Source organism: Emydura macquarii, unplaced genomic scaffold (assembly GCF_026122565.2).
Source record: "Emydura macquarii macquarii isolate MOO-44397 ecotype Brisbane River unplaced genomic scaffold, CSIRO-AGI_Emac_v2 contig_1692, whole genome shotgun sequence".
Taxonomy (NCBI): domain Eukaryota; kingdom Metazoa; phylum Chordata; order Testudines; family Chelidae; genus Emydura; species Emydura macquarii.
The window spans coordinates 2,543,848-2,568,045 of NW_027131829.1; the positions used below are offsets into that span (position 1 = coordinate 2,543,848).

The following is a 24,198-nucleotide window of genomic DNA, read 5'->3' on the forward strand; positions in this document are numbered from 1 at the left end:
TGGAAATTCTTGTCGGCTCAAACCAACACGACCGCCTCAGCCAGTCAGGAACGGTGTGTCACTGAGTATTTCCAGCGGTGCTGGGGCAGGGGTGCAGGACGGGAGTGGAGGGAAGCTATTTTGGGGCAGTGACGTCGCTGTGGAGTTGAGGGCATGTTGCTGGGCAGTCTGGTGCCACTGGGCCAGAACACACGGGACTCTGCCCATAGAAGGAACGACCCTCCAAAGTGCAAGAAACACGGACCGGAAGGTACAATAGACATGAGAATTATTATTATAAAACGCTTGTGTACACAGTGCAGTCAGTTCCCACACAGAGATAAGCCCAGTCCCCTACCCCAGAAGGTTCACAGTCTGCATGAGAAGGGACAGACAAACCCGTAGCAAGGCATGGAGCAGCGGGGCAGGAAAGGGAGGGATGTGTGAGTTACCAATTCAGAGGGACACAAGGAGTCCAAGGGTGCTTGGGGGCTGAGTCAGGGAGCAGCAGGACCCAGGGCACAAAGCTAAAGGGGAAGGAGCCAAAGGGATGTGTAAGATGAGAATGGGGGGAAATGGCAGCAGAGAGATGGACAGGAAGATTTCGCAGGAGCCTTGTCGTGGGGAGGAGCAGCCAGGCAGCCAGTGGGGGAATGCCATGGTGCGAGCAGGAGCAGCAGGGTTTGGGCACACGGGGAGGCAGTCAGACGGAGAAGGTTATGGTGATCCAGCTGAGAGATGACAAGGGGCAAAGGGCAAGATCTTGGAGAATAAACTCCACGGCTCTGCGAGAGATCAGATGCGGAAGGAGCTGGGTCAGGGCCGGCACTGAAATGGGGCGGAAGCAGCGAGGAAGGAGCGCAGCGCTGTCTGTCAGGGGAGATCGGGAAAGCAGCAGCTCAGCGAGAGCAAATGTGAGCAGGGGCCGCCTGGCCCAGCAGAGACTGACTGGAGAGTTGGTTCAGGCAGCCGGGAAGAGAGAGCAAAGAGCTGCTGCAGTGACAAAGGGGAGGGATGTGGGCTCTGGAAAAGCGGGTGGGTGGGTCTCATTTTCTAGAGAAATGAGAGCAGTATCACATTTGCCTGCTCCCCTCCTCTCCTGGGCCGGGGGGGCTGCAGCAGGTCACCTCTTCCCCTTCCTGGGCCAGGGCTATGAGAAACCCAGGGGGAGCAGTAAAAAATTTGTTTCCAGGTCCAGGCCCCTTGACCACTTGCACTTTAAGTCCCGGAGGCATGGTGGGTGGGTGGCTGGCTGGGAAAGAGGCAAGCTGGATCCAGGATCACGGCTCAGCCATTCAGATACAAACTGATGATGACTGGAAACCTCTTCTGGAGCAAAACACAACCCACAACTTCATTTCAGCTTGCCTGGCCCAACCAAGTCAGCTACAAATCAAGGAAGCCCTTAATAAAAGTGTGACCTCTTCTTTTGTAACTAAAGCAAGGTAGGAATCTACCTGGGTAACATAATAGCAGGCTGGGTAAGCCGATTTCCCTCTTCGCTGTGCAGGTGTTTCCACTGAGAATGTAGAAACTGGATTCCAGAGCAGTCTAGAGCCTTCTCCAGAGCCCACCCGCAAGAGACACAAAGGAGCGTTTTAGTCCCTGTTACAGAAACTTTAATAATCTCTATATTAGAGTGAAAGGAAAATAAAATCTAGTAGCAGCCTCATTATTGGCTAAGAAATAAAGAGTAGCAGCCCAGGAGGGTTTTGCTTTTTAAAAAGGCCTCTTTGCTTGGTGGATGCTAGGTGTGGGAGAGCCCAAGGTTTCTCTGAAGATGAGAAGCGTGGACTCTCCTCTGGCAGGGGGACTTCTGGAAACCCCAACTCACACAGTATTTCCCACCCATTTGGCACGCAGCATGGAAACAGCAGGGCCGAGCAGCTGCTGTGGACAAAGTGCTAAAGGCACAAGAGTTTCACATCAGCTTCAGGTTTTTTTTTCCCTTGAAAAGCTCCCCCGGCAGTTCGGATGTAGGCAGCTGCTACGTTTATTTTCCCAAGCAGGCGAGAAGCAGTTGCTCTGCAAAGTCGCGTATGAAAAATCCTGGTTTTCAGTGCTGAGAACATCCTAAAAACTAGAACTTTACCACACTTGCGTTATAGACACGTCACTGGAAACCTTGTGGTTTTGCACATAGGAAATCTATCCGAGTTCCATCTCCAGTGATATCTCCTCCAAGACGGGAGCTAGCGGAGCTCAATAAATGGAACACGCGTCTTTCGCAGGGAGGGACATTCAGCAAAAAAAAAAAAAAGCAGCACCAGGTTAGTGTGACTAGAAGCACCGTTACTTTGCGAGTCACGAATCTTTGCCAGCAGGCTTTTACTTCACTGACTCGTCTCAGCTCTCTCTGTTGGACATTAGGAGAGGCACCTGGCCTTAGCATTCCCACAGCACTGTACAACTTAGGACTACTCCTACCCTGGTGAACGGCTGCACACAGGAGCTGTTCCAAGCAGTGTTAGGAACGTATTTACTAGGACTGAATGGCACTTGGCATGCGCTCCCTTTTCCCTTCCTTCACACGGTGTCCAGGGCACTAGTTTGCAGATGCGTATAGATCTGTATAGAGTCCATCTGCCAGGAGCTGCTCACTAGATATTTGGTTCCATGAGCACATCCGCTTGCAACAGTTGCTGGTATTTCTTCCGGCGTTTGCAGCGGGGGCAGGATTTCATGCTGTCCTGGCAGCCCCTGTGGAAGACAGTTTTGCAATCTCTGCATCTACAAGGAAAGCAAAAGCAAAATCATCTCTTCAGGAACACATGGATCATCAGACCTAGGGCGGAGAATGTGGATTCCCCACATAGCGAGAGTCAAACTTGAGAGTTGATTTCTATTTCTTCAGATTCAACATAACTCCCACAAATGCTGAGAATGATTAGACTTACCAAAGCAACAACCAGCCAGCAGCATAAATATCGACACACAAATACACTAACTCTGCCAGCCAGACCAACCAAAGATAATTTACCACCCACCAATCACCAAATACAGTGGAACAAGCTCCAGAGGAGCCTCTTGTCCCCAGGTCAGTTTGGTGTCAGCTGTTGGAAGGTTATTTACTGTTTCCAGATAAAAGAGCATGAGGGGAAACACGAGGCAAGAAGAGGGCTTTGCACATAAGTGTCAGAGCAGAAAAAAGCTCTTCAGAGGAGGAAGGTCAAATGAAAATATTCAAGACTGAATTGCTAAACTCCTGGGGAGCGCGGGCTGATTTTAACTAGCTAATGATGGTGCTGTGCAAGGAGGAAAAGCCATTTTTAAATGCAAGGCAGCACAAGCGAAAGGTGCACCCAGCAATTTCAGAATGACTATAAGAGTGACGACTCTGCCCTTCCCTCCCTGCATTAGGGGCCCACCACGACCTCCCCCATACCCCCACCAGACTGTGTTCATATCTGACAGAGCAGGAAGTGCTGCCAGGCAGCCAGAGACAGATGCTGCGAGGGAGGAGAGACGAGAAGCCTCTGCAGGCACCCTAAGGCTAGTCTGCACTAGAAGCGCGGATGCGGCTGCGCCACTGCAGCGCGTCTGGGGAAGCTCTCTGCTGTCGGCACAATAAAACCACCTCTGCGCCTGGCGGTAGCTGTCAGCGGGCGATGCTCTGCTGCCGACATAGCGCTGTCCAGTCCACACCGGCGCTTAGATCAGTGTCACTTCCGTCGCTCAGGGGGCATACGTTACACCCACAAGCCCTAGAGGTGCGCAGAACAGACCCCCTTGGGAAGGAAAACCTGATTTCTGTGACAGCAGAAAACACTGACGAGGTTTTGATCCTGGTAAGCTGTGGGGATGTCTGGAAAGAGATTAGCTAGGCGGTGATCGTGGAAGGCTCCCTGCATAGGCACAAATGCTCTGCGAGGTTCCCCTGCTCTGACACGGAGCCTGCAATGAACCCGAAAGGCAAACAGCAGCAAATTACACCTTGAATCAAGCTACCCAAAGCAGGCTCTGTAGTGGAGTCCCCTGTGATGATGGGCACTAACTGGCTATTCTGGGCAGAGGGAGGGAGGCAGGGACTCCCGGTGCTACAAGAAGTGCTGTATTTTAAGCTCCTGTTTTAGCTTTGTTCCCCCCATCCAATAAATCTTGCTCGCTGAATGGGCCAACTGCAGCAGCCTGCATTCGAGCAGAAGGCAAGCTAGATTTAAAGGAGACCAACTAGTGTGAAAAGCAAACCTCTTGCACACAACAGATTTCACACTCGTCTCCTTTGATGCTGTAAATCTGGGTCTGGTCAGAGACATGATGCAAGTTTCACATAGCAGAGAAACAGCAGGCCAGCCCCGGTGTTGAGAGCAGAGAGCTGATCCAAAGGAAGCGGAGAAAACCAGAGCGTTTGAACTGACAACTGGAGAAGCCACAGGGAGCCACAAAACCCAGAGCACGGTTCTAGTTTGAAAGAACTAGGGCAAAATTCTGCTCAGAGACATGCAGGTGTACACCTAGAATAATTTCACTGGCTCCCGCGGACTCTCAGCTGTGTAAGTCGGACTGTGGAGTCCCATTATTAAAGGATGAAAGCTCCCCTATAGAGTAGGCACCTGCTGAGAAGCTGGAGGAGAGCTGTGCAGTTTTGTAGCACTGCAGCACAGACTTGCGCTGTTTGTGTGGCCAACACGCCACTTCTCACCATCCCCCCCCGTGGGGTCCCAGAGCCCAGGCGCGAACATCTACACAGTCATTTTACAGTCCTGCAGCCTGAACCCCGCAAACCCAAATCTGTTGCCATGGGCGTTTAATTGCAGCGTTGAAATACCCAATGGGGCTGGGATTTCACCCCGAGAGTTTTCCAGTGAGCTGTAGCCAAAAGGAAATGACTGGAGCCTCCACCTGCCATGCAAATGGTTTCAGGAAACGTCTGCTCCTAACGTGACAATGTTGCTCAGACATTTTTAGGAGTCGTTTCAGACACATCCTGCAGTGAGTAATGTACGGCGTGACCCTGGCAGCCAGCTGTCACACAAGGCGAAGAGCAACAGCGACACTGCTTCAATGAGATGAGGTTAGCAGCCTTAAATCGCAGCCGACAGGATGCGTCACTCCCACCCCACCGCCGGCAGAGTTCAGTACTGCGCACCGACTCCTGGACACGGGGCCAACATGTTCTTGCTGTGGGTCTGCCTTAGCAATATCAGTCAGAAGACATGGGGAAAAGTCATCTGGGGCTCTCTCAAGGTAGATACTGAACATGGAGCAGTCCCTGTCCTAAGATGAGGGGGCAGAAATCACAATCCATTCTGTAGGGGCATCTAGACTGGAAATACTCCTTCGTTCTGATGTGTTAGGTCCACACGGTACAACGAATCTCTTATAGAGCTTCCAGACTAGCTACTAGGCATGGGATACTAATACAGTAACTGCCAAAGCAGATCAATGGCCTCTCTAGCACCCCATCTCCAAGAGCCACCTGCACCAGCTGCTTAGGAGGAAGGCACAAGAAACCCTGCACTGGACAATTACAGAATAACCTGCCCATAGGGAAAACCTCTCTCCCTGGTCCTGGGCAGTTAGTGGCTGGATCAGGCCTCGAAGGAGGGTTTGTATACGTCAGAAAACATGAAATGCTACCTAGCTGCAGACATGGATTATTAACGTAAAAGAATCCTTTTCCGAAACCTGCTCAGCCGTTGGGCTCGATGATATCCCATCACACTCAGCTCCCCAAGGTTAATTACGCACAGTGTAAACAAATGCTTCCTTTTAACTATTTTAAATTTGTTGACTTTCGCTGAATGTTCCCCTTGTTCTGATGTTGTAGGAAAGGTTAAATAGGAACATGCTGCCCCGCCCCTCTCTGATCCAGTCAATATTTTGTCCCCTCGGTCATCTCTGCTCTCAACAGTTTCCCTTTCTCTTCACAGGGAAGTTATTTCCAGACCACTAACAATTTTCTTTGCCCATTTGCTAAGACTGCCAGTCTTTTCACTCTCTTCATTCGGAAATCTCACTGGGCCTTTCATCGTTTTCATCACTTGCCTCTGAATTCCTATTCCCACTACAGCCGGTTCGCACAGAGAGAACGCAGTATCCCTGGCGAGGGCATCCCACCAATTTATACAACGGCGTTCAAATCTTTGCAGTATTATTTTTGAGCATGTCTGTAACTCCCCAAAATGCATCAAGTTAAGTACGTGTTTAAATGCTTTGCTGGATCAGGGCAAGAGTGCTCAGCACCTAGCAGGATTGAACCCCCAGTACTACATTCCTTCATTGCTCCCCATGCACCCTGGAGATCCAGCCGCTCACTGATTCTCTTGCAGGTTTCCTGCTTCTAACATAATTAGCAAATTTCTCACCATCTGATTTAATTTCTTTTGCTATTGGCTCAGAAAATTCTCTCTCAACCGTTCTGATTTCCCGCATATGGGGACTGCCTTTCCATTAGGGCTGGGTTTCCCTTTCTGAAGGAGGCCTGTCTAGGTCAAATAACCCCCAGAACCACTGAAGACAGCACTTTTGACAGCCTGGCCAATAGTTTAGGAGCCTAAGCATGGCCTCAGGAGCCTAACACGGGCCCCTTGCCTGTGTTCTCAGCACAGACAACAGGCAGCTGTCTAGTCACCGTCTTCTTTCCCAACCCACCCAGGAGAGGACAGGACGGCCAGGTAGTTCGGGCGCTAGCGTAGGACTTAGAAGCCCTGGGTTCAAGTCCCTGCATGACCCTGGGCCAGTCACTTTGGGCTTGTCTACACCTAGAGCGGCAGTGCTGCAGCGTCAACACGACCTATGCCGACGGGAAGGGCGCCCCTACCGGTGTAGTTCATCCACCTCCCCGAGAGGGGATAGCACGGCCAATGAAAGAATTCTTCCATCGGCCTAACGCTGCCTACACCGGGGGTCAAGTCAGCTTAACTACACCGCTCGGGGTGTGGCTTTGTCACACTGACATAGCTCGGTCAAGCAGACTTCAGTCTCTCTGTTCCCCATCCATAAAAGAGAGAGAACAGCCCTGCCCTGCCTCCCAGGGGTGGGTGAGGATACGTCTGTCGAAGGTCATGAAACGCTGGGATACTGCAGTTACAGGGACCAGAAAAGTACCTAAGAGAGGCTAACTCAAGACCTATTTCTCATCGAGCCTCCTACAGAGGCAGCCTCTTCTCTTCTCTCCCCGGAGGAAGGGCTGGAAAAGCCAGCCAGGTGTTTCCTAACCCTAACCCTTGTCCTTAAACCCTAACGGTCCCATGACAGGAAGTTACAATAGAAATCTTCACTCACCGGATGGTCGTGTCGAACTCAAAGGGGAAAATGATGCTGCTGTGGTTACAAATCTGACATATAAAGCCCCGTTGGGTACAGAGGTCACAGTTATAGACATGGTGGGAAGCAAACTGGATCAGAGATTGCAGGTACTCTTCAAAGATGCCATCAGCTATCTGCAGAACAGAGAAAGCTTAAAATAACTTTGGGGAAGTTTGTCTGTGGAGGTTCTTGCAGTGAAGCTTCTTTGTGCAACCTCTAGCTGCTCCTTCACACTTCTTCGGTGGCGGTTAGTGCTGCTGTTTGAAACTGTGGCTGTACGCAGAAAGTGACTAATACTGCAACTGCTTCCAGTCAGACCCCGTTTGGTGACTCCAGAGCCTATTTGCTCAATTTGCAAGTGAAAAGGTGTTTTACTAACTGCCAGTCCTGCAAATTCAGCTAGGAGCAGAGTCAAACGGCGTTTTCTCTGGCACTGACACGTCTCCCCTTTCCCAAGACCACTCTGGTCAGCAGATCTGCAGAGATCTGTTCCACCACCTCTCCTGTTCCATGTGTACCTGAGGCTGCTGGGGGAAGATCGTGAGGCGGGTTGCATATCACTGATATGCGGGTTCCAAAACACTTTTTCACTGTGCCCAGCTGGTGCAGGGTCTTTACTCTCCCCATGTGACATGCACTCCTGTGCAGAGGGGCTACATGCCAGCTACGTTCCACTTCAGCTTATGTTTTGAGGCAGAAGCGGGATTGAACTGCTGCAGAGCTGTGTGCTGGATGACTTTCACCCCTAGCGCCTTGCTGGGATAAGGGTTTGGATACGGGCAACCTCAACTGGGACAAGACAGAGGTGGTGCTGGTGGGCAGAGAGCCATCTGGTGGGTATGGGCAGGGGTGGAGTTTGGCCCAGTTAATGGGGCGCTTGCCCTCTGCCCAAGAAGTTAGCATTTAAGAGTGGTTTTGGGTCCCTGCTGGGTTCTTTGGCCTCTGGTGATGTCAATGGCCAAGAGTATTTGTGCCTGGGACGGTGACTATCCATTTCTCTGACGATATCCAGGTCACCAGAGCAGATTACGCAGTGCTCTCTGAGGAGCTTGCCTTTTAGGTCACTCATGAGCGACAGCAAATGCAAAATGTAGCTGTGCTCTTGCTGTACTGGCTTTCCTTTTCAGCTCTGGGTGCGAATCCAGCTGCTGACTCAGAACTATATGGACTCATCTAGTTTGACTACCATGCAGACTCCCTGTCTCGCCATCTGTCCCATGGCATGCAAAATCAGCTGGCTGCTTTTGCTACAGTCCCAAGATCTGACCACAGAAATACCAAAGGTTGAATCCCAAGGGCTGTCGGGCTGCCGGAATACAGCCAAGGGCCATTTATTCTCTCAGGCTTTGCCCTGAGAACGTTTTGAAATGAGAAGTTCCTATTGGTGACTAGCCTCAGAGGCTGTAGCAGATTCACATTCACATGGTTTGAACCCTGTGCACCGTAGAGACACCCCATCCCTCCTTGCATTTTGCCCAGGAGCTCCCCAGATACGGCCATGTAGGGGCTGCGGCCAGGGCAATCCAAATGGAGGGTCCCAACTCTGGGACTTTCTCCTCAAACTTTGGTTGGACATACCCAGTGTCTGTGGCCCATCGGGGCACACTCTGAAGCCTATCCATCACTTATCTGCATGGGAGGGGTAGGAGATGTGCAGGGTTTGGTTTGAGGTTGCATGTAGATTATAATGTTAACTAACCCTGGATCAATATTGTAAGCTACTAGAGCTCAGGCTAGGTCCATATTATATACGGAACTAAACACCACACGCCTATACCCTGCATATATGCACAGATTCACACACAGAGAGAGAGATATACCCTGAGCAAAGGAAATAAAGGCACAGATATAAATAGTAGAGCTGTCAATTAATCGCAGTTAATGCATGCAATGAACGCAAATAAATTAACTAGATTTAAAAAATAGTTTCAATCACAGTTTTAATCGCTCCATTAAACAATAACAGAATGCCAATTTAAATTGATTATAAATATTTTTGGATGTTTTTCTACGTTTTCAAATATATTGATTTCAATTACAACACAGAATACAAAGGGTACAGTGCTCACTTTATATTATTTTTATTACAAACATTTGCACTGTAAAAAATAAACAAAAGAAATAGTATTTTTCAATTCACCTCCTACAAGTCCATTCAGTCCTACTTCTTGTTCAGCTAATTGCTAAGACAAACAAGTTGATTTACATTTATGGAAGATAATGGTGCCTACTTCTGATTTACAATGTCACTTGAAAGTGAGAGCAGGCATTCGCATGGCACTGTTGTAATCAGCATTGCACGGTATTCACGAGCCAGATATGCTAAACATTCGCATGCCCCTTTATGCTCTGACTCATAGGCTCTGAATTTTTACACTGATTTGTTGTGAGTGCAGTTATGTAATAATAATTCTAAGTTTGTAAATTGCACTCTCACGATAAAGGGATTGCACTACAGTAATTGTAGGGGTGCATTGAAAATTACTATTTCTTTTGTTTCTTTTTTACAGTGCAAATATTCATAATAAAAAATAATAATATTAAGTGAGCACTGTGCACCTTGCATTCTGTGTTGTAACTGGAATCAATACATTTGAAATGAGAGAAAAACATCCACAAATATTTATAATACATGTAAATTGATATTCTATTATTGTTTAACTATGTGATTAAAGGTGACTATTTTTTTCAATCTCACGATTAATTGCGATTAAAAAAAAAAAATTCGACAGCCCTAAGTAGCAAAAAATAATGTCACACTTTCAGTTTCTTTTCCATACTGAGAAAGCAAACCATTTTCATCGGTGACACAGTAAAAAAAGCAAAGCTCTTACCTGTCTCAGATCAGTTACACTGTATTTATGGGGAGATTCCAAGAGATAGTTCCGATGATCAAGTCTTCAAATAAACACAAAACAAAAAGTGTCAGACATTTCACCAGGTCTGAAACAGACTTAAAGGTTGACATGGACTCTGAAGAAAGCTACTGCAAATCTGACTTGACTATTATTTATCACAGATTTTGTTCCCGTTAATTCTGCATTAAAAATGGTTTGAGAGGTGGTCAGAGAGTATATTTATTAAATAATTTTACACAGCTGTTTCCCCTCAAGCTAGAAGGTTGCCTTGGTTCAGGATGGTGTTTTCTTACCATGATTTCTTTCCCCACACGTGCAGGCTCAGAAACTGATGTATAACAACTCCTAACAGCAGATGGAAACAGGGAAAACCTCAAAGCTCTTCCAGCACAACTCTTCTGCAGAGCAAGCTCATAGAGGATTGCTCAAAACTTGCTGGGTCACGACAGCAAAATCTACAAGGACTTCCGATTAAATTCCAAAAAAAGAAGTCAGAGGAAAACAGTCTCAAGGACCCCAGGATAAACCAGTGGGATGTCTGGGTTAGTGGGAGTTGGAGAAATCCTGTTAGCTGGTGAGAAATGACTGTTCTCTGACATCCAATGGCCCAGGACCTCCTGACCTGTGACAGCTACTCCCCATGCCATACTGCCAGAGCTGTGCTCAGGAAAGCCTTTGCTCTTGATGTCCCTCATCAGAATTGGGAGGATGGCCACTGGCAGAACACTCAGTGAGGGTCCCTTTCCTCTGGAGTGCTCTGCCCCCAGTGGGCCAGCACAGCTCCCGTTTATTGTCCTTCCGGGATCACTGGAAAGACCATCTGTTTGGGCGGGCACTGGCAGAAGCCTGAGGATGGTGAAGGGCGTGCTGCCAGTTCCAAGCATTCAAAAGTCATGATTCTGGCTGCTTAAAATCATCTGCTTGGTTTAAAAATCATGAGATTTACAAAAAAAAGAACTTGGGACCTTTTTAATTTACCTTCTGGTTGGGGTGTTTCAGGGCCACATTTTCCAGCTTTTCTCCTCAACCAGGAGGGCTAGAAACTTACTTTAAACACTAAGCTGAGATGCTCATGTAATCACAGGACTCCAAGGGCTGGGGGCTTTAAGGAAAATGCCAACTCTGATGAGCCATGGTCCAATTCCCAGAGTTGGCAACATGGGATTGCTGTCTAGTGGGAAAGTGCATGGAGGGGTTCTAAGCTGCAGTGGTCATGGGACTGGTGATCAGAGGGGAGGGGGTGTGCAGAGGGGAGGAGAGAGACCGTGCTGCTCTATTTCATTTTTACTTTGCATCTCCTGTATTTTGGGGTTTTTAAAGGTAGGCCAAGGGCGCCCAGAGTTTTAGATGGGGGTTGAGTTTGCATATGACACAAATCCCAAGGGCAGCCCAGCCAGTAGCACCTGCAGCAGCAGGACCTATCTCCAAGACAGCCACAGGTCGGTGCTAAGAAAGCAAAAGCTGGCAAGAGTACAATGCGCAGGACCCTATCTAATGGAGGCAGCAGCACACAGGGTAAGCCGAGGCATTAAAGGTATATATGGACCCCCAGCTTTCTGTCTTATTCGGGTCGAGAGGGGAGGTGATTTCTGACCCACTGTTTTGATAAAATGGGCTTTGCTGGGAGGCAGACATTGGGCAGCAGGACAATAGCTGGCACTTACTTGGCACTTCATGTTTTCAAAGCATTATGAAGGCATTAGCGAATCCTCCCACACTGCAGTGATGTGGGTAAATATCATCTCCATTTTACAAGGGAGTAAGGGAGAGGGTGAATGACTTGCTCGAGCTCACACTGTCAGGCCGGTGGTCGAGTCAGGATTAAAACTCAGCAGTTTCTAGCTCCCACGAGTTCACTTAATTCTGTCTTCTCCAGAGTTACTGAGCTCAAGAACTAGATTGAGCCTTTCTCTGGACCCCTGGCTGGATAACTAGGTGCTAAGGGCCTCATGTCCTTTGCAGATCAGTCTGAAGATTTGCACTGAAGGCACTGCTTCTCTCAGTTTGGGGGAAAGGACAGAACAGAGGGAGAAGTGAGAATCTGAGTCAGGTGAAGGTTGAGAGGAAGACAGTTTGGAAGAAGGGGGGTTTTCAGGGTTGATCACCGCCTTGCCGGAAGGTTAGGATGCATAGGAATTCTTAGAGGGGCCTCACCGTTTGCTAAGTTCCTTTAAGGCCCCACTGCGACACATTATAAGGTAATCTCCAAGTAGTTTCAGCTGCTCTCGCCTTCTACAGATTTGACTCATCCTCTCCACATGATCGTACAGGCTTTCATTCACCAATTTCAGATTGATTAAGGGTTGATTGCGGATTTGACTCAGGAATTTAAAAGCTTGTCGACAAACCTAAAATATAGAAGAAAACCCCTGTCATTTCTAGGGTCCCAACCAAAGCACACTGAAATCTACGAACGGTTCCCAGTTACACCAGTGGGCTTTGGATCACTGCCTATTTGCAAAGGAAGTTTAAAAGGGAAGCATATAGGAGGAAGAAACAGTCACTGTCTGAGCACCAAAAATGCTGATTCATAGCAGAAGAGTTCATTCGATCATCATCCCCCCCCCCCACACACACACATAACACAGGCCAGAAAATGTAATCATGATTAAAGCACATCTTCCAGAAAGTAATCCAGTCTTGATCTGAAGACTCCAAAAGATGGAGAATCCCCCACGCCTGTAGCAGTTTGCTCCAATGGCTAATCACTCTCTCTGTTAAAAACGTGTCTTATTTCTAATTTGAATTGGTCTGGCTTGGATTTCCAGCCATTGGTTCTTGTTCTGCCTTTCTCTGCTACACTGAAAAGCCTTTCAGTGCTTGGAATTTTCTCCCTGTGAAGATACACACACGGTGTAACTAATTCACCTCTTGATCGTTCTGAAAACTAAACAGACGGCACTTCCCAACGGTCGCCCTGTAAAGCATTTTTTCCAGCCCTCAAATTATTTTTGTGGTTCTTTTCTCCAACCTCTTCAATTTTTCAACATCCTTTTTCAAGTTTGGATGTCAGAACTGCACACAATATTCCAGTGTTGGTCTCCCCAATGCCATCTATAGAGGTCATATCACCTCTTGCGGCTGCTCACTACTGCCCCATTCATACACCCAAGGATTATATCAGCCTTTTTGCTGAACGGGGGGATGTTGAACTAATTGGGTAAACCACTGCCTGGATCATCCATCGACTTACTGCTCTTTTAGTCAAGTCCCAGTTGTGGATAAGGCGCGATGGAATCACAGACTCATCATCTTGATGGCAATTGTCACAGTAATAGAGGCCAGAGAATGCACAAAGTTTGGGTTTCACAAAGCAGAATCCAATCTGTCTGGAGCAGCCTTAAAAGAAGAGAGATTGAACAGTGAGATAGTAACAAGCCCTAAACCCCCCATTCGTCTTTGAAGATGGGTCCAAACTGCACAGACCTTTTAATCCTTAGGATCTTTGGGGGTTGCTCGAGTGAAAGAACAGACCTGCAGTATTCAAGTCTCCCTCTTCTGAAGGGAGATGCCTTAAAATCTGTGTTAATGTTAAGACAGTTTTTAAAAAGCCTCTCCCCTCTTATGAAAGATTTAAAATCCATCTAACACTGTTTGACATTCACTCTCAGTGTAAAAGCTGCATCTGTTTCTGTGGCTAGGGTAGCATCCTAAGTTATACGGAAACAGAAGCTGTTTTCACTGGAGAAACAAAGGAACTTTTGAAAGAGACGAAGCTCTTGAAGAACAAGTTAAGTTTAAGTCGCAAATATTGGAAGACCACAGTACCTTCTGGCTTGGGGAATTTCATAGATTGCAAGGTCAGAAAGGACCACTGTGATCATCTAGTCTGACCCCCTGTGTAACGCAGGCCAGAGAACTGCCCCCAAAATAATTCCCAGAGCAGATCTTTTAGAAAAACATCCAATCTTGATATAAAAATTGCCAGTGACGGCGAATCCAACATGACCTTTGGTAAGTTGTTCCAATGGTTAGTTACTCTCACTGTTAAAAATGTGTGCCTTATTTCCATGGAAGTGACCAGCTAGTAACGCTGTCTCCTTTGTGGCTAGGCAAAAAAATGTCCAGGCTCAGCCAGGGATGTAGAAACACTCAGAAGGAGCAGTTAGACCTTGCTTTCCCCTGTTGGTTCATTTTGGTGAGACCTTGAGTAATGATTTCTTCCTGCTACTCACATCCCACAGTAGGAGCCAACAATGGCTTGTGTGTCACATGGGGAACTCCTCACTGTGTGATGTTCACCCTCTCTCGGGTCAGTGAACGTGGAAGCAGCAGCAGTCTGAGCAGGCTCCCGCGTACAGTTCTCAGCAGGTGGAGAGGAGAATGCATTGTATGTGTAGGAGTCTAATGCTACAGACCGCTGGAGGCCAGGGTCTCTCTCTAAACTCCTACCCTTATCTTCCAACCTGTGGTAGTTGAAATGGGCTATAAGCTGCTCCTGAGAGCGAGCAAGGGGCAAACAGAAGCCCTGATGGAAAATCTAGATTTCAAATCAGGCCAGTTTAAAGGGTTATAAAATGACTAAAGACAGATGAAAGCAAAGCTCAGACAGAGAGGTTGTTCCACTTGCCAGAGACAGGAAGTTGGGCTGGCATTACACAACACTCAATCTGCTGTTTCCATCTATCAGTCGGAGCGGAATACCTTCTATTAGGACCGAGGGAACTGAAGTGTAAGAAATGAATACACACACCTGAGACGGTTCGAGACTGAGAGGGAAGGATATAAAACAAAACATGTAGGGTACAGGAAACATTATCGAAGAGACACAGAGAAGCCTGAAGGTGATTCTTCAAGTTTAATCAACTTTCCATACTAAAGAAAGAGTAAATTAATCAATTATTTTTATCTGATTCAATCAAAATGACCTCATATATTAGGAGGTATTGTTTGATGGGTAAATGAATGTTTTACATAAGACTGTCGCACACGGAATATAAAGCTATGAAAGTGAAATTATTTGTCACTGGAATATTGATCTTTTAGAACACGCACTTCTAAAAGGTTTTATTCCCTCAACCACTTGTTCTTTGTGATTTGCCCATGTTTATCCCACAGGCTGTGGCCATGACTTTCAGCTGTGGTGTCCCACTAACACAGTCAAGCAGTGGCTGAACTAAGTGAGTAAATCAAAACCAACACATACCTGCACATATGAAGCTCTGGCAGTCCAGGCCTTTCTCCATGGGGATGGCCACCAGATACTGTAACAAAAAGCCATTTTCCTTGACTGTGTTTTTCAAGATTGCCTGCGAATTCCCATCCAAATTGCCACCAAGTGTCAACGCTTCCTCTGCAGTTTCTAGATATGAGGTTAGCACTCTACGAACAAGCCCCCTCCATGCTGCCGCGGCATCAGCATTCTCAGCTTGCAGCTTCAAGATGGCTTTAGAGGTTATAATCTTGAAAAACGCAGGCCCACCAAGACTTGTGTCAGGAAGAATGTCTTGGATTGTCTCTATTCCATAGCTGTTGCTTAATATTTTTTCTTTGTTTTTCACTTTAAAGCATTTTAAAGTTTCTAATGACAAGGAAAAAATAAAAGGAGCCCAAGCTTTATCTACATCCATATAAAGAAGCGATTCTTGAATTGCATCTAATTCGGGTGCAAGAGAAGATGTCCAATCACAGGCATTTCCGGCTGTGGTGTCGTACTGGAGCAAAGCTGCCGAGGCACTGAGCAGCACTCCAACTGTGTGCCCTTCAAGGTCGTCTTCTGGACAGTCAAGCGTCACCCATTCCTCCTCTTGCTGAGGCCTAAACTTCCGTAGAGCCTCATGTATCCTGTCTAGCCAGTCTTCAGCTTCACCGCGAGAAGGAGCTCGTAAGCACAGTTTCTTACCAGAAAACACTAGCTCAAAGCGGCCATCGTTATGAACCAGTCCCAGCGACTCGCACCGCAGCAGAGAGTAATTCTCAATGCAAATCCGCTCTTCATGGTCCAGGAAGAGGCGGAACTCCAGGGGGGATAACTCACAGAAGAACTCTTTCCAGAGACCCACTGGTCCTCTCCTCTCTAGATTCCCCAGCTTCAGGAGGCCTCGGAACGGATTGGAAAGACCTTGGGAAAGACAAAGCGTTTCCATGAAACAGGGAAGTGGAGACAAGCCAATAAACAATTCACACTAGCATGCAAATAAAACAGTTACAGGCATTAAAAATGTTCAGGAGACACGGCTGAATCTGCTGGATAAGAGCCTGATTTTCCCATTGCCCTGCATGTGCATTGACACTCGTGCAAAACGAGTGTGTAAAAACTCCCCAATGAGAACTGTAACTGTGTATGCACTTTGCATTGGGGTCAGTGACTACAGTTCTGAGCCATGGGGGAGAAAGGCATCTCTTAGGGCTTGGTTTACACTAGGGACATTTTCTAAATATTTCCCACCACTGTTAACGTGAGCTCAGCCACTCTGGGCGCCCAAGCGGAGCTGCCACGACTGGCCTCTGGTGTCATCTAAACCTGCTCAGAACTGGTCTAATCAGAGTAATGTGGTGTAAACCACTTCTTTCCAAAAGGAGGATTTGCAAGGTAGTTACTAGAGAGAACAAACTGATTTTCATCTCTTCCCACTGTACAAGCGCCCCCAGCAGAAAGGGATTCTAAAAAAAGTGCATCAGCCCTTCATTTGGACACTTATCATCCCATGTCCCCCCAGCCCATTCTTGGTTGGAACACACATACCGATCTGCCGACGATGAACAACATGGAAGCCCTTTTGTTCCCGGTCAGGGGACGGTTTGGGCTTCCCAGTCTTTGAAGGGGACAAGCAGCATCCCTCCAAATCGAATGCACTGATCAGTTCTGCGGACTGGCCTTCTTTGGCCCCCTCAAGAGAAGACCCGTAGGAATCAGTTAGGCCTTTACTGCTCCCTTCTGGAGAAGGCCTGTAGAAATCATCTTCTGATATCCAGCTCCGTCTTTTCTATTTAAAAAAAGAACTGAAATATTATTGCACTTAGGCCAGGATCCTGTAAACATATCCATGCTTAACTTTACACAGGAGTGGGCCTGTTCACATGTATGAAACGAAGCACGTACATACATGCATAAAGAGTCAGGGTCTAACTGCCTACAAAATCAACGGTATTTACATTTGAATGAGTTAAAACCCGTTGTAAGCTACACTAGCAGCTCTCTGTGTCTCATTACAGGTCAGTCTGTCCTACCTCAGGGCCTGGCCATGACAAGTTCTCTCTCCTTGTTCAATGCAGTTAACTGAACAAAACTCTTCACCAGGAGGTCACGGTGGGAAGTCTTCAGCATCCTCCAAAACGCCCCCAAGGAATCCTCCATTTGCCCCATCATGACCAAAGAGACCTAATTTTGTAGCTACCATTTCTTCGGTCACAAAGCACTGAATGAGACATCTCCATCTACAGCTGGCCATTGAGCTCTGAATGAGACATCCATCTACAGCTGGCCATTGAGCTCTGAATGAGACATCCATCTACAGCTGGCCATTGAGCTCTGAATGAGACATCCATCTACAGCTGGCCATTGCTGTTTCTAAATGAGAAACACGAGGCAACCTTTTCCCACCCAGTCCCTTCGTGCTGTGCTACAGAGCTCTTTGGATAGGTGCTTGCATCCAAGTTGAGCTACTTCTCCGGTCTTGTACTTCAGCTTAATCATGTCAAACATTCCTAGTTGACTGTCCCCTCCTAACCACAACTGCAAGATCAAATACTGCTCTCAGTTAAACCCATGCAGCTCAAGGGACTTTTTGAAGTCCAAAAAAATTACATAGATTCCTAGATTCCAGGGCCAAAAGGGACCACTGTGATCATGTAATCTGACCTCCTGTATAACAGGCCGTAGGACCTTCCCCAACATAACTGCTGTTTGAACTAGACCACATCTTTTTTAAAAAAGATTGAATCCTGATTTTAAAATGGCCAGTGAGGGAGAATCCACCATAACCTTTGGTAAATTGTTCCAGTGGTTAACCCACCCTGTTAAAAATGTACACGTTATTTCCAGTCGGAATTTGTCCAATTCTCCTTTATCTTCTATTTTGCTGATGACCTCAAACTGTAGTAGGTTAGAAGGACTATTTTCCATTAACAGAAGCCATCTTTGTTTGTCCCGATCCTATCGTGTTAATCTAGGCATTTGAAAATTCTATTTTTCATCATTGCAATGCCCAGGGTCAGTGTAGAGGCAGGTAGTATATTTGCTACCTTCCAGTATTGTAGCTAAATGTGAGATGCACATTTTGGTTAGCAGCTCTATTCACAAGTTCCTTCAGAACTCAGGGCTGCACTATCTGGACCCGGTAATGTGTTGCTCTTTAATTTACCAATTTGTTCCAGCATCTCCTATTTTCATGTGTCTGGCAAAGAGAATTTTTATTATTATTAAAAGTGCACGAGAAGGAAAAGGACCTCATGTGCTAAGTTGAATTTGAGATGCTGGCTCTTAGAAGAACCATCTTTTCCTTGCCAACGGAGTTTGCACATCATCCTCCCATGGTGCCATTTTAGTTTAGTTTTTCACTTTGACAACAGTACTGAACAAGGACAGTTTTCCTTAGCTTGTCAACACTAAACAAAAAGGGAAAGAAAGAGCACGCACTGCTAGTCGAATGTCTGGTCTTCTGAATCTTTATACGAATACGACTTTTTTAGGAAAAAAGATAAATATGTTGTTTTCTCATTAACTTTGAACTCATCCTGAAGCAAATTTCTATCAGTACAGCCTACCTCTCACTGAGTTCTGCAAACTGGTGTAGGCGCCCTAGAACAATAACCGCCGACACCTGCTCCTGACTAGTTTAAACCTTAGATAAGACACTTCTCCATTTCAAACTCAGACTTCAATTCATGATAAGAAATACTGATTGTCTCTGAGTTGTTCAACTGGGTTATATTTTCCACCAGTTCCTTAAGCTGCTCTAATATAATGATCACTGCTTATTTGTTCCATCTAATTTTCAAGCATCCTTATGATTTGATCCTTATGACCTGAATCTTATTGACATGTGAAAAACCACTGCCCCTCCTGTGTGGTAAAGGGACAATCTCCAAACACAAGATAGTCAGCCTCAAGATACACAACGAACAGGAAGTCAATGTTTACTCTAGAATCAGGAATACAGCTTGAGGAATGACTCATGCAAGACAATGGCAGGTATTTAAGCATGATGGAATTTCCTGTTTGATATCCAAGGTTACAATAAATCAACCAAACGACAGCCAAGAGGCAGAATGGATAATATGATCAGTGAGCATTTGAAAGGAGTAGATACCAACAAGAGAAGTTGTTTAGGATGGTGTAAGGATATATGGTAAAAGCATTCGGATATAATGATCAGTCATGAGATGGAATTAAGCAAAGCACAATTTGGCCTGAACATCAGGAAACATTTCCAAATAGTGAAATCTAGGGGATTAACTCCAGCCAGCCAACAGAAACAGTGGAACCCCTTCACTTGGGAAATTCAAACTAGACTGAACATTGGAGAGAAGGATCTTGCATGGGCCCCTGTGACTAGATGGGCCTCGCGGATCTTTTCCATTGGAAAACTGAGGTTTATTTGTGTGGCTAGTCGTTGCTTGGCTTTCTCCTTCAGCACCACAAATCAAGAGAAACTCTTACCGTTGTGGAATGCCAATTCTCAGACTGTTCTTTCAGATTGCAAAGGATCTCGGGCCAGATATTCAGCAGGGCTCAGCAGCCTCCATTGAGAACAATAGGAATGCCCCCCCCCCCCCCCCACTGAGAGCAACAGGAGCTACTGGGTGATGAGCCCTTTGGAAAATCCAGCCACCCTTCCATGTAGGTGCTTAATGCGTGCTCGGCTCACTTAGCTGCCTAGCTCTGAAAGCTTTTGGTGATGCATTTGCCAGGTAATTTAACCAGTACGAATTTCTCCAAAGCCTAGTGCAGCAGTGTGACTTTCAGCTACAGCACAAAGCACAGATGGAGCAAGGAATGTTTTCCATTACAACTCTGTAGTGAACCTGTACATATGCACCATATATAGCAATATTCTTGATAAGTACCAGAATGACAAGGAGACCAAAAAACATTGTATTTCGGGCTTAACTTAAAAGGAATAGCAACCTGGAAGTCTCCGTCACTTTCTACATAACATTCTTTTTACACTTCCTAACCACTTCCCCCACTTGATTAACTGTAAAGGTCTAAGAACATGGAAAAATAATTGTAACACCTACTGGACAAGCTGTTGCTGGTGAAAGAAAGAGCTCTGTCACTGGACTGCGATCCTCTTGACTTTCCTTATGACCATTTATCTTACTGGTTCCATCTTTATCTTCTGTGTTAATAATGTCAAGCTGGTGGGATGAATCTTTGTCTCCCGCATCATTGTGCGTTAGGTATGGCTGAGACAACTGTATTTCTGTAATGTGGAAAGGAGGATCTGGTGTCCTGCTGGTTTTAGCTAGATTGTCCGCACAGGTGGACTGTGGTTTATCGGTGTCAGGAAGTAGTGCAGAACAAAGAGTCCTCTCTGCTTTTACATTTACATGCAGGTGAGTGGAGACAGCAGGAGGAAATGCGGGCTGCAATGGGGAAGGCGCCGACAGATTAGGAACTAGCTGATCTTCTGCAGGTTCAGAGTTTGGCTGCACTTTGCTGAATTCAGACAATACCCTTAAAACAGAGTTTAAGCAAATTAAAAAAAAAAAGGTGAATAGACCGAGAAAAGTCTGCGCCTAGTGATAAACTACAAGACATAATTGGTGCCCAGAGATCGGAAGTTGTCATGTGATTATCACATCCAGTAAGAAAATAAGTCCCCTTATGGTTTCAGCCTCTGAAGTATGGTACAGCCTTACACAAGCTATCCATGCCATTTGTCTAGGTTATAATAAATCGACTATAATTGTTTCATAGATTGTAAGGCCAGAAGGGATCATTGTGATCTTCTAGTCTTACCTCCTGCCCAACAAAGGCCATAGGACTTCCCTTACTTTCTGTCTCATGTCTTTTAGAAAAGCAACCAATCTTGATTTAAAAGTTGCCAGGGACGGATGACCAGAGCTCCCAACAAGTCCCTGGAAGGGCGAAGTAGAGCTACCGAACCAGGCATTTGGGGATAGATACCAGCTATCAAACCACTGGGGGTGATGAAGTGGTGGAGCCAGAACCTCAACTCTTCAGGCTGCCCTACCTCTGTGATCTCAGAAACCCGGAGTCCCAGCCAGCAGCAGAAATGCTGCCATTGCACCTATCAAACTATATTGTTCCTAACATTCTTGATTTTCCTCTTTCGAAGGTACTGTGTATCCAAACCCTGTGACATCACAGCAGCTTGGCTGTCTACGGTTGCCAATCATGATAAACTGCAGTGCGTTAGCCCCACACATGCATGTTAGAATGTACTGGAGATGAGGCATGAAATACTGCTTCTGTATCAGGCGTGCTAATGCTTGAGTGCTGAGAAAAGGTCTTTCCTGCACAGTCATAGAATGGCCTCTCCAACTCAAAATGTGAGAGCTCCTCATTCATTCCTGTGAGTCACCACACTTACAAGAAAAATAAATGTTCAGGTAAAACTAATTAGCTTTCTGTGACATAGTGTTCAAGGCCAGAACAGCTAAAGAGTTGGGCTCCGTCTAAGCTTCCTTCAAACTATTGATATCCTGAATATACTTGGGAGTTGCTTTTAAACCACTCCGGAGTCATTATTTTTAGCTACTATTTATTGTAGGTCCCACAGAAGAGCTTTGCACATGTACTAGGATTATACACTGCATTTCTGCACGACTGTTTTGATCATGCAGCATGTGCCCGGCTGTAGTTTGTGTGTCAAACCTCCAATCAGAATAAGTTTTCAGAGCTGTAATTATCAATTAGCAGCAGTGCTCTGGTCGGACAAGCGACTGTTTCATGCTCATTTGCTCTCAATATCTCAACTCAGATTAAACCTCCAACCAAAAATCTTTCCATCATTAACCTAATCAAAGCAAAGCGAGTTCTTCTGGCATCATCTCAAGAAGTGAACGTTGTTTTGGAATCTAAAGGTGGGTGACAATGTTGTTAATCAGGGTGATACATGAGGCAGAATTGAATCACGTTATGGTCTCCTGTAGTCAGTGGTGTACCGGGAGGGGGGGGGGGTGAGCACCAGCCTGGGGTGGATCGCCGGCCGGGCCCTCAGAGGAGGAGTCGCCCCCCGCTGTTGCAGGCAGCCAGGGGCCACTGGGCTTTGAAATCCCCAGCAGCTGCGCCAACCCCAGCTCAGGCCTGCCAGCGGCCGAGAGCTCCTGCTGCTGGGGGGTGGGGGGAGGAGTAAGCATCCTCCCGGCCCCTCCGCCCTTGTGCTGCGCGCAACAAGGGAGCCATGGGAGCCAGAGCCCGTCACATTCCCCATCCCTCCCCAGCCGCCCCAGGGGCATCTGCCCCTGTCACTCCCACTCCCAGCCGCCTCCACAGCCCCCACAGTGGGGTGGAGGAGAGTGGGAAACAGGCCTGCAGACCCCCCCCCCTCGCAGGGCGCTGCCACCAATGGGGAGGGACACAAATGCAAGTATTGGCCCCTGGGCGTCAGAGACCCACGGTACGCCACTGACTAGTTATGTTGGCTCTCCAGGGCTGACAGGAGGTAAAGGTTGCCTTTTGTCAGTAATCTAAAGATGGCTGACAAGACAATAGTCAGAGAGTCATTTTTCTGACCACCGCCCCATTTTCAAACCCAACTCAACAAGAGCATGTTTGCCAAGACAAAAACAACATCCCAAAGCTTTGATTGTTCAGGTCTAGGTGAGACAATGTCCTTTGAATTTTCATGGTGATAGTGAAAACATTTGCGGTCCAACTGTTTCTGGCTTCGTCTCTGTCCTGACATGCAAGGGGTTATACGGAGCTAAATCAAAAGAAGGATTCAAACAAACAAATCAGCTCTTTACAGGCTACAAACATTGAAATTATTGGAGAAATCAGAAATGGGTTTTCTTCATAAAGCCTCAAAATAGCTGCATGCACGTTTGGGAGACACTCCATCTCTGGACTCCTACTGGAGGAGAAAAGGGCGCCAGCCAGGAGTCAATCCCATAGCATGAGTGTCCTGCAAGACAGCTGACTAGCCCTCATCTGTCTAACCAGGGGTCCACGTCTTCAGAGGTACTGAGGTGCCTACCTTCCGTAGATTTCAGTGGATCTGGGCTGCAGTCACTTTACTTGGCAGGGAGATTCCAGCCAAGCCTTATAACCATGCTTTCCTTTTGCCTTTCCACACCCCATGGGGGAAAGGATGGTGGTTTAGGGAGCAGCAAGTGAAGGGGAGAATGATAGGTTTTCTGTTTTTGAGAGAGAGGATGAAACATGGGGGCTAAGAGGAGGGGTAAAAAACCCTTAGCAAAGAGCATTCGCAGATACTCACTCTTGCAGAGATCTGTCTAAATCCTCTGCGTTTGCTGTCCCGAAATCAGAGTCACACGACAGGTGTTCCTCACACCTATCAGGACTTCTAGTGCAGTTGGCCATCAGAAGGCCATCAGAGCCAAGGCTGGAGGAAAACTGGGATGAGCTTGTTGTGTTAAGGCTTAACGTGGAGCACGTCAGTTGATTTTTGTCCTCGTTTTTACTGATGGGCAATATGCTGGGTCGAACTTCAATATCATCAGATCCCGAAGAATGCGAGATCGAGTCCAGTGACTCCTTTCTCTGGGATTCAGAACTAGAGGCTGTTAGAGGCTCCAGCAGCTCTGGAAGAGGACACAGGCCAGACAGGGACAAGGGAGTTACAGTCCATTCATTTAAAACTGCCGATTTATAGGACAGTTCAAAGGTCAGGGATGTTAACCCCCGCAAGAGGCTAAGCAGAAGTTCACACTCCTCTGCATCCAGCAGCAGGGCTGATGTCTGATAATACTCAGGCAGCCTGGACTTTTCTTGTAGCAGTAACTTCAAATAACACTCCATGAGGCCATCGTTCAATGCAAGCCTTAACCAGGCGCGGCAGCGCCCCACGTCCGTGTTGATAAAACTTAAGTCTTCCAGCTCTAAAATGATATTTCTAGGGGAAGAAAGAACAGAACATGTTAACAACTCCACTGTGAGAACATCACAACGTACAGACTCTACAGAGGGCGGATGCACTTCACAAAAGCACAGACTGCCAGAGGGAGGATCAGGAGA

The 24,198-nt window shown here is 46.9% G+C and overlaps 1 protein-coding gene across 1 annotated transcript in view; it reads right to left on the reverse strand.

Moving 5' to 3' along the window:
• Positions 1 to 257: 257 nt before the first annotated feature.
• PLEKHM1 (pleckstrin homology and RUN domain containing M1) overlaps positions 258 to 24,198 on the reverse strand; it is a 40,953-nt gene continuing 17,012 nt past the window's right edge. Inside the window, exons 4-12 of the mRNA XM_067556281.1 lie at positions 23,441 to 24,076; positions 20,271 to 20,709; positions 16,774 to 17,014; positions 15,235 to 16,149; positions 13,282 to 13,427; positions 12,243 to 12,436; positions 10,065 to 10,128; positions 7,207 to 7,364; positions 258 to 2,709 (exon numbers count right to left, since the gene is read on the reverse strand). Coding sequence (XP_067412382.1) covers positions 2,580 to 2,709; positions 7,207 to 7,364; positions 10,065 to 10,128; positions 12,243 to 12,436; positions 13,282 to 13,427; positions 15,235 to 16,149; positions 16,774 to 17,014; positions 20,271 to 20,709; positions 23,441 to 24,076 — 2,923 coding nt within the window. The 3' untranslated portion in view covers positions 258 to 2,579. The remainder of the gene's footprint in view (positions 2,710 to 7,206; positions 7,365 to 10,064; positions 10,129 to 12,242; positions 12,437 to 13,281; positions 13,428 to 15,234; positions 16,150 to 16,773; positions 17,015 to 20,270; positions 20,710 to 23,440; positions 24,077 to 24,198) is intronic.